General features: G+C 46.1%; 1 protein-coding gene across 1 annotated transcript in view; it reads left to right on the plus strand.

Moving 5' to 3' along the window:
• AGAP1 (ArfGAP with GTPase domain, ankyrin repeat and PH domain 1) overlaps nucleotides 1-13,971 on the plus strand; it is a gene marked incomplete at its 3' end in the record, with an annotated part of 282,469 nt that overhangs the window by 180,473 nt on the left and 88,025 nt on the right. The window contains exon 14 of the mRNA XM_017743360.1: nucleotides 8,223-8,384. Coding sequence (XP_017598849.1) covers nucleotides 8,223-8,384 — 162 coding nt within the window. The remainder of the gene's footprint in view (nucleotides 1-8,222; nucleotides 8,385-13,971) is intronic.

The raw sequence follows: 13,971 nt of genomic DNA on the forward strand, positions 1-13,971 counted from the left end.
TGAACCGAGTCCTGAATTCTGGAATCTCCTCTGAATTCCCTGCTGGGAGGTGATCTGGTGTGGTTCCCACATGGCCAGGAGGTTGGTTGTTGGGAGTTACTCTTCGCCAATCCTGCGGTGGGGCGAGGGACGTGAGGTGACTTCGCGCCAAATGTTCCCCGCGCTTTGACTCGAGTGCGAGTTTTGAGTGCAGCTGCAAGTTTGTGACTTACTTTTGTCATTGCTCACCCGAGTCAGTTTTCCATTTGGGTGGCTTTGCTGTTGGCTCAGTGATACACAGCTGCAGCGACGGGAGGGAGAAGTTGGCAGTTTGCTCGTTTCAAAGGGAAAAAGCCCAATTTCAAACGCATCCGGGATTTCCCTTTCATCCCACTAGAGGGGGATCCCTCAAGGTCGTTTTCCCCGGTTCCTTTGGACTAGGATTTGCCCTTTCCAGAACTAGAGAAAAAGAAACTTTCACTGTTAGTACCCTATATTCCTTACCAGTGGGGGGAGGGGAGCAGAGCACGCATTAACCCTAATGAAACAAATATTAGATAAAATAACTGAGAAAAGTGAGTTTGCTGAGATTTTTCTCTTCAGGGAAAAAAAGGAAGAACAAGATGTCTGAGGATCCTTTCTCGAGGTGGGCAAATCCCTAATGATGATGAGGTAGGAATTTGTCGTGGAGCTTCAGGCAGGTGACTGGAGCCCGCGGTCGGTGCCTGTTTCCCTCTGGATGATTTTCATGCCTCCGTGGCGCCTTATCCTGGATAAAATCCCACATCTGCCTTGTCCACCCGATGCAATCCCGGTGTCTTGACGGTCACACGCTGCAGCACGAACTGGTTGGATGTTCAGACCTTTGCAGGATCGTTTGTGCTTTTCCCCCCCAGTGATTTTAAGATATTAAAGCCATCGGGAGGGTTGAAGCTGATTTACCGAACGGGGGAGAAAAAAAAAAAATTCACAAATGTGTTTGGAGTATTGAACTGCCGTTGACATCTAAAGTCCCAACCATGCTGTTTTCCTCCACACTCCAGCAATCAGGACATCCAGCAAACCCATAAAAAACCAAACTAATAGCATGAATATTCAGTGACCTAGAATACTAATTATTGTCATGAATATTAATGTGATCGGACTTGCTTTTTCCTCTTCTCTTTCTCTCTGGCACTGGTTTTTGTTGGTTTTTTTTAAAAAAATATTTTTTTTTTTTTTTTTTTTTTTTTTCCACTCAGCCGGCTCTAAAGATGGACCATAATGAGAGCATTTAAGAGAGAGAGCGCTCTCCGCCGTGACAGGGACCGGGGTAATAAGGAGAGCTTGATTAACGTGGTGCACTTGGGGGAGAGATGAGAAGATTCACGTGGGCCTGTTGTGGGGGAGGCAATGAGGCACCGGCGGCTGTGTTGCTGCTCCCTCAGATTAATGAGGCCTAAGAGTGCATTAGGAACAGTGACAAAGGTTTGATCTAATGGGCTCAGTCATTTTTCCTTTGAGTGACAGACGCACAGAAGTAATTGGCTGTGCAGAATGGCAGCTCATTGGCAGTACTTAAGGATACATTATCCCCGTTGTGTGGCCCGCAGAGGCTGTTTATCAAAACTGCTCGCACTGCAGACATGCATTCACTTAGCTGCTGTTACAGTGGCAATAGCTATTAAAAAAAAAAAAAAGAGTCATCTCGCGTTCGTATCTATTGTCTCTTTTGCAAAAATAAAGTTTCTTTGTTCCGGTTCCTGAAGAGGCGGTGAATGCCTGCAGTGGTCCCTCCCCACCCCAGGAGGGCTCTGGCTGCAGCTCGCAGGGTTTTGGGTGGGTTGGAGCTCGTGGGAAGCTCCCAAAGTTAGCCTGGTTCATCTCAGTGCGCAGGTAGGACCCACCACCCCTCTCCAATTCCATTATTGACAGTTTCCACAGGCAGGCAAAGGGATTGGGAAGCGTTTCACATCCGTTGCCTCAGGGCCCTGCAATGCTCCGCTGTACCTCCCTCGGAATGATTTGGATCTCTGCTGTTATTTTTTGCAGAGTTAAATCCGTGGTTCCTGTCGGGATTCACAACCAAATTAGAGCAACACAAAGCAGAGTTTTTGCCAGTGCAAAACTCTCACCTCCGGGTCTTAAAGCTGCAGTCCCTGAACAAGCAGATAACCTCAATCAAGACTTGCCCAGAAAGCCAGGCATATCTAATTTATTGCTGTTATTTGTTAAAACTACAGAAAAAATAATCATACGCCTGCCAGGAAAGGAAAGCAGACTTTGATCCCAGCAGAATAAATAGTCGGGGATCTTGAGCAGGAGCCCGCGGTGAAGATGTTGGGTTTAACTTTCTTTTAGAAGAGATGTCTCCTCTGATGACTTAATTTTCCTCCACACTTGCTGTGTTGCTTTGGCATGCTCTGAGAATAATGGCTTTCCTCGTTATACTCCCAGCACCACGTCCTTCACTGCCAGGATATTTCTTGGCACTGCCTTGTTTGTTCATTAGTACTGACCCCACTCGGTTTGTGCGCTGCTAATCGAGCCCAGTTCGGTGGGGATGGAGGTGGAAGGGCTTCCTCTAGGAATAGCTGCTTGTCCTCAGGAATTTTGTTCAGTAAATAAATGCTTCTGGGGAAAAAAAAAGTTTTAAAACTAGGTAAAACTCACAAGCAAGTTTGCTGCTGCAGTGTTGGAAATGATTGTCAGTGTGTTGAGGGAGAGGTTCAGCACTGGAACCAGTGTGGTTTGTAAAGATTTTTGTCACAGAGTCGCAGTGGTTTGGGTAGGAAGGGACCTGGGAGATCCCCTGTTTCCAACCCTCCCTCTCACTCATTCTTGTTTCACGTATGAGTAACCTCAAGTAATTTTAGGTGCCTGATAAACCCAGGGCAGAGACCACGTGCTGTTTGCACACTGCTGTCGGGATGAAGCGGAATCCATGGCAATACTTGAGGGAATTTCACCCCACTCAAGAACCTGACTATGAAATTTGGAGCTCTCCAGGCCCCCCAGTCTCCTCAGAACGTGACCAGACGCTTGGGCAGTCCCTCCCTTCCCAGTGCAGACTGACTCCTTAGTGGGAGAGGCAGGAAGCTTTAAGTTGCTGTTTTCCCAGATTTCAGTGCAGCACACGATCTCCAGAGTGGGCCCAGAAAGGCGGATGCACCTGGAAAAGATGGATGCTGAGGCAGCAAACTGATGGAACCCTGAAGAGCCATCCCCACGTGTTCCTGGTGCCAAGGTTCCTATCTATAGGTGCAGGAGAGGCAGGAAGTCCAGACACTTCTCAGGGAAGGTTTGTCCCTTGGAAAGGTTGCTGCACAACTCTGCGAGTTAATTCCCGAGTGTGATGCAGAACTGAGGATGGGAAGGGAATGCTTCCCATCCTTTTGCAGACAGCAATGGGGACATCTCCCTTTCCCTCTCCACCCTGATGCCTGAAGAGACTCGAGGGAGCCGTGCTGGGTGTGGGTTTGGAGCGGGCAGCCCCCAGCCAGTCTAACCTACTTGACAGTGCCTGGTGCTGAATTAGAGGGCATTTCAAGAATAGGCAGAATTCCTGCAACACAAATTGACCCAACACGATTTGAAACAATTAACCCTCTGATATCAAGAGTCAGGATTTCCTGACCCACAACTCTAATGTATTTTTCATTAGTTCTAACAGCTGGTGAGCGCAGCCCTCTGGCCTTAAGAGGTTTATTTCTTTCTCTTCTCTTCTCTTTTTTTTTTTTGGACGAGAAGCTCATCAGGAACACGAGGAGCTTGGCACAAATAAAACATGGTGAAAGCAGAGCAGTAGGGCTGCAGTTTATCTGATTCAGTCTTTCTGTGCAGCCCCTCTGCGAGTCTCATACGCTGCTGCTTCACGGAAAAATATAGTTCTGCTTCACAACTCCTGCACTGACTGCTCGTCTCATAAATCCAGGAGTATATTAGTTGCACTTGAGGATGTAACTTCTGGTAGCTGATTTGTTTGGGGGAAATCACAGATGTGTCTGCAGCAGGGAATGGAAATCATTGGTGCCCTGTATCGCTCGTGTCACTCGTATCTCACTTCTCAGGGTCTGCTTGTGAATTACATTCGTTCTGCATTCGTAATTAGTGGGTGGTGTAGTTGGTGAAGGCTTGAAATGATGTGTCTGTTACACTAACCTGTGATGATTCACTGGATTATTAAGTTAAAAACCAGCAAAAGAGGGGTTGCTGACGTGCTGTCCCTCGCACTGTTCCATTACAGGAGCAACCATGACCAAAACCACGAGTGGTTTCTTTTTTGATGGATAAGTCACTGCATATATGTAAGACAGCATTTGTATTAACCTGAATTGCATATTTTATTACAATTTTTACAATAGACCCTTTACCTTTTGGCTTTTACCAACACACTGTTCACCTCTTGTCTGGTCCTGTGTTTGTGCAAATCCTGGTTATTTCCATATCATTTCCGAGTGTTGCGTTCCTGCTCTGTTTTGGAAATCCAAAAGGGCTGCGTGTGAAGAGCCAGAGTGACTCCCTTGTTCTCATTCTGCCCCCAGTGTCTGTTTCCCTCAGCTCCTCCACACACAGGCACTGCTCAGCTTAATTCCTCTTGTCTCCACCTGCTCTTTACAGCGATTTATACTGAATAAATGGGGACATCAGTGGGATTTTGTGTGAGCACGCTCACTTCTCTTGTGGGCTCTTCTGCTGAGCAGTGGCCAAACCTGGAAATTACCTTGAATCTTAATTTGGATGGGTTTTGTGGGGCTTAATTGTTTGAACGTTTTGTAAGCGCGGTCGTAACGGGGTGTTTTATAACATCAGAAAAGATAGTTTTAATAAAGCTGTCTAGAGCTAGAAAGAGGAACTCTTCCTTTGATGCTCCTTTGGTAGATGAAAACATTTCTGTTCAATAGGAGACCAGCATCTTTTTTTTTGCTCATTTGAGACAAGTTCTGGCAACATACTGATATTCATTCAAATATAAATGCCATATTCCCTTTGAAATGCAAATTGTTTAAAGAAAAATAGCATATGGTAGAGGTAAGTACCTTTTCAAATCAGCTCCCACACTTTAGGGATGTGAGTACAGCTAAAATTATTCTTTGGAAAGAATCTGGAGCCTTTGACACACTGAAGCTTGAACTAATCAAGGCTTCCCAGTAAGCATATACACATATCCATATCAAGGAAACAGTGCTGAGAATACATGGATTAGCATAGTAATTTAACTGCCCCCTGCTAATCAACTTGAGCAACCAGCTGATGCATATAGGATGCATTTGAAGAGGCAACTCTTTCACAGCTCCAGCGTGGGCCAGGGTAGCAGGCCGGGAGCTCGGGGTTAATGTGGAGATGGGTGTGGGACAAGAGGTGCAGGATGTGCAGGCTTCACGTGCCTAACCCAACATGCAGACTTTGCTTTTCGTACATCAGACAACCACGGAATGGTTTGAGTTGGGAGGACCCCTAAATCTCATCTGGTCCAAACCCCCCTGCCAGGGGTGGGGAGATCTTCAGCATTTTCACTGAGTGCTGCTGGCCTCCTCTTTTTCACTCTCTCCCGCTTGTCTGCTGAAAGACTGAGCTGGTTTGTGCTGTTAAAGCTTTATCCCTGAGGAAAGTCAAAGGGCTTCTGCCAGGCCTGGATTGGGGTTTGCCCACTGTAGATGGGGCTGTGTTGGAGAAGCTCTGTGTGGCACACGCGGCTGCGTGGCACAGAGCAGCAGGCCTTGTTTTGGGGCGGCAGCATCAGCACCTAGTGTGGGATACATGTCCTGCAGTTAGACTGGAAAGTGGAAGAGTTAGTGATGGATTGGGAAATGATGATTTTTAAATAAGGTTCTGAGTAACAAGTTTGTGCTAAACAGATCGAGGAGGGAGACAGGAAGAAGCACACTATTTTCTGTAGTCTGGCCCTTCTGATACCTACTCGTGGATTCTGGCTTGATGGTCTGATACATCATGAAAATACACCTGGACAGAGTGGAATTTAATCCTGAGCAAATATTATCATGAAGGTTGCAGGATGAAGGTTACCAGGCTATGGCAGTAGGAAAAAGGGGAGCTGGGCTGGGTTCGTCACTGAGCACTGAAGTGTCACATGAATGCCCTTGGCACCTATTCCGTGCTAGCAGCCCATACCTTTGAGAGAGGTGCAGAGGAAGAAGAATTCTTCCTTGGTTTCCAGAATAAGTCACTTCTCAACAGGTTCATGCCAAAATGTAGGGTTGGAGTTTCCTCAGATGGCTTTAAGGTGAGAGTAAAGCTTCTGGTGCTGACATGAGGACACAGAAATCTTGGTATTCTCTTTTCAAGGTTTTGTTTCTGCATCATGGTTTGAAGGTGAATGGACACTGGTGTTCAAAAACTTGTGGACTAGGTGGAAGATGTCAGCATAAAAATGTCACTGCTTCTGTTGTGTCTATGTTGGCCTAAATCTCGAGTTTGTAGAATCCACTCTGTCTCAAACTCTAGTCAATCGCATTAGCCACTCCCTTTAATTTGGTGCATCATCAAAATAATTTATTAATGTTCATAGTTTTTTCTGGATGGTGAAAACCAGAGGAAAAGGTGATTTCAAAGTGAGCATCGGCAGCATCACAGAAGTTGATTTGGAGGGAGAGATTTCCTTTAAGACAGCACAAAACACAACTTCTGTCAGCTCATGTTTTCATTTTCTATTGTGGTTTTAAGATACTGAATTACAATTTAGTCCTCTGCTCTGTAGTCTCATGCCTTGGGAGGTCCCAACATGGTTCCAAAAGCCACCTTAGACTTTGCATAATTAAAGAAATGAGTTTTTCTGTCCGTATTTCATGCCTGCAAAGCAGGGATTGCCATGCAGAAGTTCTTGAGGGCTGAGTAAGTGCATTGAAGACACAGGCACTGTGATGGATCCATGTTAAGGACTAAAGAGGAGATTTTGTCTTGGGAAAGGGGAGGAGAGAAAGGGACAATTATGCCAACTCTAATAAACACAAAGTAGTTCACTGAGCTCTGCTGTCTTCCCAAAGGCTGCTCTGGGAAAAGACATAATGATAGAACTGGGAGTCAGGAGATCTGGGTTTTATTTTCAAGCCTGCCACAATCTTCCTTTGTGGCCCTGGGTCATTTAACCTCTGAAAAATGGGGGAAATGATAGCAGATAATTAACAACCTCACAGGAGCATTGAAAATTAATTCATTAATTTTTCTGAACTCATCAGTAGAAGGTGCAATGGAAATGCAAAGTGTGAGGGTACGTTATAATATTGCGTCTGCTCCTTTCCCTTTGCATGTGTTTTTTAAGAGTGTTCTTCAATCCAGAGGGGACCTGTGGGGCACCTTTAGAGAGCCTGCCATGAGCAATGAAACTGGCACTGTAAATTCTTTGTGGCTTTTGATATGCAAGACCCGTGCTAGGTACGGAGCAAAGTGTGCTCAGAACCCAAAACCGTGGAGCAGGGTTTGGCCCGTAGCAAGTTGTAAGTAAGACCATCAGAAACCTGAGTTTCCAGAAAGGTTTTAATTGTTCCTGCTCTAAAATGAGTTCAACCAGATCCCACTTCTCCTGTTTTATGGTGAGAAACCTGTCCCTGTCACACCCCCTCGCGCACAGCTCCCAGCATTTTAATGTCCTAGGCCTCAGTGATCATGAAAATACAGGAGTGTTTACTGGGTAAAGGCTGTTCGTCCTGTGTCCCTTTCTGTCTCCCATTCCTGGGATGAGACCCAGGAATGATCCTTGCAGTCAGTCCAATGTGTGCTTTGTGTCACAAGGTTGTTATTAAGATTAAATGTCCAAGAAAGTTTTTTTTCCCCTTGGTCTCTCAGTGCTGGCTGTCATTTGCTCCCCATCACTGTATTCTTGGGGCACATACCTGCCTCAGGTATTACTTAGAGGTGGATTGTTTTAAACTCTTGGAGTTGGCTCAGTTGTCTCAGCTCAGTTGTACAAACAGTGGCTTTCAGGAACAGATTGATTTTCTGTGCGCAGTCTAACAAGCAGAGAAGCTGCAGAGAGAGTGCCTGCTAGCAGGGTGGTGGAAGATGGTGTTTCCCAGAAGGTGAACGAACAGAACGAGGTGACACCGTGCAAATTTTGGCTTTTTTTTGTCCTCTTAGCTGGATTTGAGCTGCTGGAAGCTCTGGTCTCAGGCCCGCCAGCTCCAGCGCTTCAGGGAGGGTCGTTGCGTGGCTGTTTCTGCTCTTGTTAAGATACCCCCCCGTCCACCCTGATGCAAAGTCCCTTTTGTCCTCTCTATTGACACGATTTGTTTTCCGTTTGTGCCTAGGGAACGTGACTACTAGCACATCTGTGTCTCAGATGGCCAGTGGGATCAGTCTGGTGTCCTTCAACAGCCGCCCGGACGGTATGCACCAGCGCTCCTACTCGGTCTCCAGTGCAGATCAGTGGAGCGAGGCCACAGTCATTGCCAACTCTGGCATTAGCAGTGGTAAGAAACCTGGAGCTGGGGGGGGTCACGTGCTGTGGGGTGAAGGGGCAGTTTGGTGCTCTTGCTTTTTTTCAAAAGGAAAAAATAAATAAATAAAAATGAAGCTCTGCGGCCCCGTTGCGCTGCTGGGTGCCGACCTTGCAGCACCTGAGGGAAGAATCGGGATTAGGCAAAAGGGAATGGATCGGTGGAATACTTTTTTTTACGAGGGCATGGAGTGACAGGACAAGGGGGAATGGCTTTAAATTGAAAGAGAGGAGGTTTGGATTGCAAATTAGGGAGAAATCCTTCCCTGTGAGGGTGGGCAGGCCCTGGCACAGGGTGCCCAGAGGAGCTGTGGCTGCCCCTGTATCCCTGGCAGTGCCCAAGGCCAGGTTGGACATTGGGGCTTGGAGCAGCCTGAAAGAATTCTGTGATTCTTTTTTCAACATGAAGAGCTAATGTAGTTACAATACTGCTTACTTTTTATTTCAGGTGCATAATCAGAGGATCCCAGAATGGTTTGGGTTTGAAGGGACCTTAAAAATCCTCTGCTATGGGCAGGGATGCCTTCCACTATCCCAGGGTGCTCCAAGCCCCGTCTTACCTGGCCTTGAGCATTCCCAGGGATGGGGCAGCCACATAATACAGGTTGTTTGCTTGATACTCAGATTCCTTGCCCCATGTGATGGGTATTAGCAGTCAATGACCCTCCAGATCTTCTCCTCAGCATGTCCTTTCTCTGCTGTGCTCTTGCTCTAATGCCTGCACACTCCTGGTACAGTCTTAGTGTTTCCTCTGTGGAGCACTTAACAGCATTAAAAGGAGCAGACACTATTCCTGATGGTGTTTAGGAATTATTAGATTGTAGCAGTGAGACAGTGGGTGGTTGTTTTTAAAGGGTAGATGTGGTATTTGCTACCAGACCAGGGTGAGTAGGTCAGAAACAAGGGGAGGAATGCTGTTTCTGGTGGCTGCCCCTAAAATGGGGACAGTTAGGGGGGATATGGGAACTGTTTCACCTGTTCCATGTATATCTCTGTACCTGTATAAGGTCTGAATCTGAGCATAGCCCTGAGAGCATCTCTGGGTTTTCCAGCAGCTCTGGACAGGTTTTTGGTGCCACCTTAGGAGAACAGAGGGTCTAAAATCCGTGATCACCTTGTTTCTGAGTGGCATCAACTATCAAACTCATGGTTACCAAAGCACAGACATTTCTGGAGCTGTGAATGTGAGGGCAGCACCTTCAGGAGAATTTGGATTTAAATGGTCCAGGTTTTGACTAAGAGATTTGTGATGGAGCCTTGCAGGAAGGCAGGGATGTTGTGAAGCAGCACAGTGAAATAAAGGCTTCAGCCCTGTTTCTCTTCTGTGCCCACCCAGCTCACCCACTCCTGGTTAAGCTTTTAGGGGAGGCAGCATTGCCCTGCATGGATGCTGAGCTGGTTTCCCACTTAAAACCATGTATTTTCTGCCTCTTTTTTCCAGAGCTGCTTTATCTTTTTAATCCACCCCAACTCTACCTCCCTTCTAAAAATCTTAGACCAAAGTTTGGGCTTTTTGGTGCCTTTTATCCTGTAGCTTTTCTAAGGTAAGATGGAGAATGTTGAGTGCTGGCTCCAGGAGGAAACCAAGAGCTGTAGGCTGCAGTCCTGTGCACCTTGACACACCTGCAGGCAGGTGAGCAGGTGCCATCCCTGTGCCAGATGCTACAACTGAGGCTGCAGGGGAGAAAAATCTTCAAACCTTCAAAACTCAGTGAATTCCTACAAGTGGCATGGAAATAGAATCTTAAAAAGTAGGAATAGCACCTGAATTCCTTCTTTTTGCCATCCCCTTGACTTCAAAATGCTATATTTTTGCTGGACTTATTGCTCCTGCTGCTGATCCCGAGCTGGTTTGCAATTCCTTCCCTGGTGAAGGGAGCCTTTTCTCCCACCCCAGCTCTCTGCACTCCCCCATATGTGCAGTACCTTTTTCTGACTTGACATTCGTATGGGATTACTTCTGCCTCAAGAGAGACGACAGCCAGAATTACCTATGAAATATTTATTTTGAAATTGCAGGTGACTGGTGAGTTCTTGTGAATAATTTCTTGCAGAGGTTCTAATATTAAAAAAAAAAAAAAATTAAGTTTGGTTTTTTTATAAATATGGGGGGAAAATTGGATTAGCGACGAGTTTTAGGCAACTCAGGGTCAGCAGACTCAGAAGTATCGCACCAAAACTCCTACAGAACCTCAAGAATAATTGATTGCCCTGAGTGTATCATCTTTGGGCAAGCTCAGAGATGTGTCCTTTATGTTGGCAAGTTGACGCATGAAAAACCCTTTTTAATTTCTGGGGGCTTTTTCTCCATTAAAAGATTTTTGAATTTTAGTCATAAAAAGCTAATACTGTGAAAGCAGCAGGTATGGCAAGAAGCTAAGCATCTTTTGGAATTCAAATGCCAATGTACTGGAGAATATGCCTGCTTATTGTCACATGGTTTTATTGTAGACAAAATAACATATTGGGATTCAATTTTTCTCTGCACCTTTTTTTCACATTAAATTAATACTTTGTGTGGCTCCAGAGAACTTTTCAAAGTCTTCCAAACCAGACCTTTGGTTTCCTGGGGCTTCTGTCTTTCAAGCAGCTGTGAACATCTCCTAATTAGATAAATTACTTTGTAGTGGGCAGAGCCACAAAACAGGAGGTGCTGGTTAAATTAAAGGGGAAAAATAGAAAAATCCATTCTCTGAAATGGAATGCCCCACTGCTTTATGACTATTACTGTTGTAAGGTTTTACATTTAAGTACCTGAGGTTTAAAATTAAATGTCTAATATAATTTGGCGCTGGTAACATGAAGCCCGCGACTGCCCTGGGAGAAAATCTCGACAGCTTAGTTTGGTGTTTCAAATTGCTGCGTGCTGGATAGTGAGCAGCTCGTGCTGCTGGCTCACTATTTAGCTCAGTCCCACCTGCTGTTCAGCATCATTTCCAAAGCAGGAACATATTTGCCTTAAAAACTCCCGAATTTTCAAAAGGCTGTTCCAGCAGCACATGAAAAATTAATTCTTTTTGCCTTTTTTTCCTCCCTTTTTTTTCCCCCCCTCCCCTTTCTCCTCCGTACTCTTGTAAGTGCTTGACAGAAGTAATTTTAGCAGCGAGAGGGAATAAAAACTGGGGGCAGTAAATCCCTGTCCAGGAACCTCTTGTGTAGATTCTTTATGGACCCAGAATTGATCTGCGTGTCAGATCCTGATGTAGTTTCAACTGTTTATCACCCTAATGGTGGTAGAGAGACCATGAACATCAACTTATAATCCCCCATGAAAGAAATTGGTGTTTGCAGTCAATGAAGGAGCAGCTCAGCTTTATTGATAGATTTGGAACAATTACTGCTGCTCCAGCTATTGGCCGAGAGGTTTTCCAGGATCCTGCTGGAAGCCTGCGAGGTTTTTTCCTCTGATAAATCTTCTCCTTGATGGATTTTTTTTTCTTTTTATCACCCAGAATTACCTGTAGTTGCTCGTTGCTGGGGAACAAGAGGATTTCTGGTCTCAGGGGAGCCATTCGCGGCCTGTTCGGGTGTGCAAGTTCGGTTCTAGGCTGTGCATCCCACAATTCCTCCCCTGCAAATCCAGCTCTTGTTTTCATAAAATCACAACATTTTTACAGTTGGAAAAGCCCTCTAATATCATCAAGTCCCACCTTTAACCCAGCACTGCCAACCCCACCGCTAATCCCTACGTGTGCCACATCCACATGTTTTCTGAACACTTCAGGGATGGAGACTCCACCACTTCCCTGGGCAGCCTGTGCCAGTTCCTGACCACCCTTTCAGTGAGGAAATTTTCCTAGTATCCAGTATGAACCTCCCCTGGCACAACTTGAGGCCACTTTGCCTGCTAATTTTCTTAACAGGACTGTTCTGAGGCTTCAGTGAAAAGCTGCCCGGGAGGACTCCCCTGAGGCATCTCCGATTTCAGTCCGAAATACAATTTTTTCATGATGGTTAATAATTTGTCTAGAGAAGGACAGTGGAGCTGGGGAGGGGCTGGAGCCCCAGGAGCAGCTGAGGGAGCTGGAAAGGGGCTCAGCCTGGAGCAAAGGAGGCTCAGGGGGGACCTTGTGGCTCTGCACAAGTCCCTGACAGGAGGGGGCAGCCGGGGGGGAAATCGGGCTCTGCTGCCAGGGAACAGGGACAGGAGGAGAGGGAACGGCCTCAGGCTGGGCCAGGGGAGGGAGGTTCAGGTTGGACATCAGGAGGAATTTCCTCGCAGGCAGGGTGATTAGACTTTGGAATGGGCTGCCCAGGGAGGTTCGGAGTCACCGGCCTGGAGGTGCCCCAGGGAACGACTGGATGTGGCACTCAGTGCTCTGGGCTGGGCGACGGTCACAGGCTGGACTCGATGGCCTTGGAGGGCTTTTCCAACCTTTCCAGTTCTGTGACTTTAGTGGTGCTGATGCCACTACAGAGATGGATCTGTCTGTTCCCCAGTCGTCACAATCCGTGCACCTCTGAAGAGCCTGACTGACAAACCCTCAAATTTGCCATCAGAGGTTTTTGTGGTGCCGGGAACCACAGGCAGCTGCCTTGCAAATGTGAGATTTGTCAGACTTCACTCTGAGAAGACCAAGGATGTAATTTCCTACCTGGGGGATGAAGCAGCAGCTTGGTTCATTCTCTTTTTAAATGTCCTGTTTTATCATTTGGCTTCTGTGCCCCGAGACCGTCAGAGGGAAGGATTCCTTCCTGAAGGATTCAGCATTCCGCTCTTCTGACAGAGCACTGCAAACAGCAGTTTGCATGGGACAGGGATTTCTCGTCTCTGGGCTTGTAAATTGTCATTTGAATTCCAGCACGATGTAAAATTCTGCCATAAATCAAATATCTGTTTAAATATCATCCACTTAGGCTTTATCACTGTACAATTGCTTGTACGGGCCATTTGAGCTCGGCTGTAATTTATGGAAGTTGTAATACCTGGTGTCTTCTGAGTTTCTAACAGTTTGGTGTTAGGGTTTATTAATGTAAAATTGAGTTCTCACTGTGCCATGGGGTGTGAGAGGTCGCTGGAGTGTTGATATTAATGCAGACCTTGCAACTTGCCTTACTTGTCTGATCCTAAGTGCTGGGAATGATTAAGTGATGGAACCTTCTGCTCTGCCTTGGAAAAGGAAATGGTTCAGCTTGCATCTGACATCAGAAAATGCCACTGAGAGCTGTTGGAATTCCATAGGCAAGCTCTTGACCAGGATCTGTGATGGAATTTCACATAGATTTATAGAATTTCGGAATTACTCGTGGTCAGTATATACAGATGGTTTAGGTAGGAAGAGCTTTTTCCTCCTTTTTAAATATGGAAATTGTGACTGAAAAGCAAATGTAGATTTGTTTTCTCCTTTTTTTTTTCCTAGCTGCTTTAGAGCTGCTCTGGGGTTTTCTGTAGTTCTTACTCCTTAACATAATAAAATACACCATGTGTAATATGTGCACATAGTTTGCATCACCTTGCACGGGAAGGGAAAGGGAACATTCTTCTACTTTTCATACCTTTTTGTGATCCACAGATCGCTTTTGGCAAAACATTTCCAGAGGGAAATGATGTCAGTTCAGCA

The sequence above is a fragment of the Corvus brachyrhynchos genome, unplaced genomic scaffold, assembly GCF_000691975.1.
Source record: "Corvus brachyrhynchos isolate BGI_N302 unplaced genomic scaffold, ASM69197v1 scaffold79, whole genome shotgun sequence".
Classification (NCBI taxonomy): Eukaryota; Metazoa; Chordata; class Aves; order Passeriformes; family Corvidae; genus Corvus; species Corvus brachyrhynchos.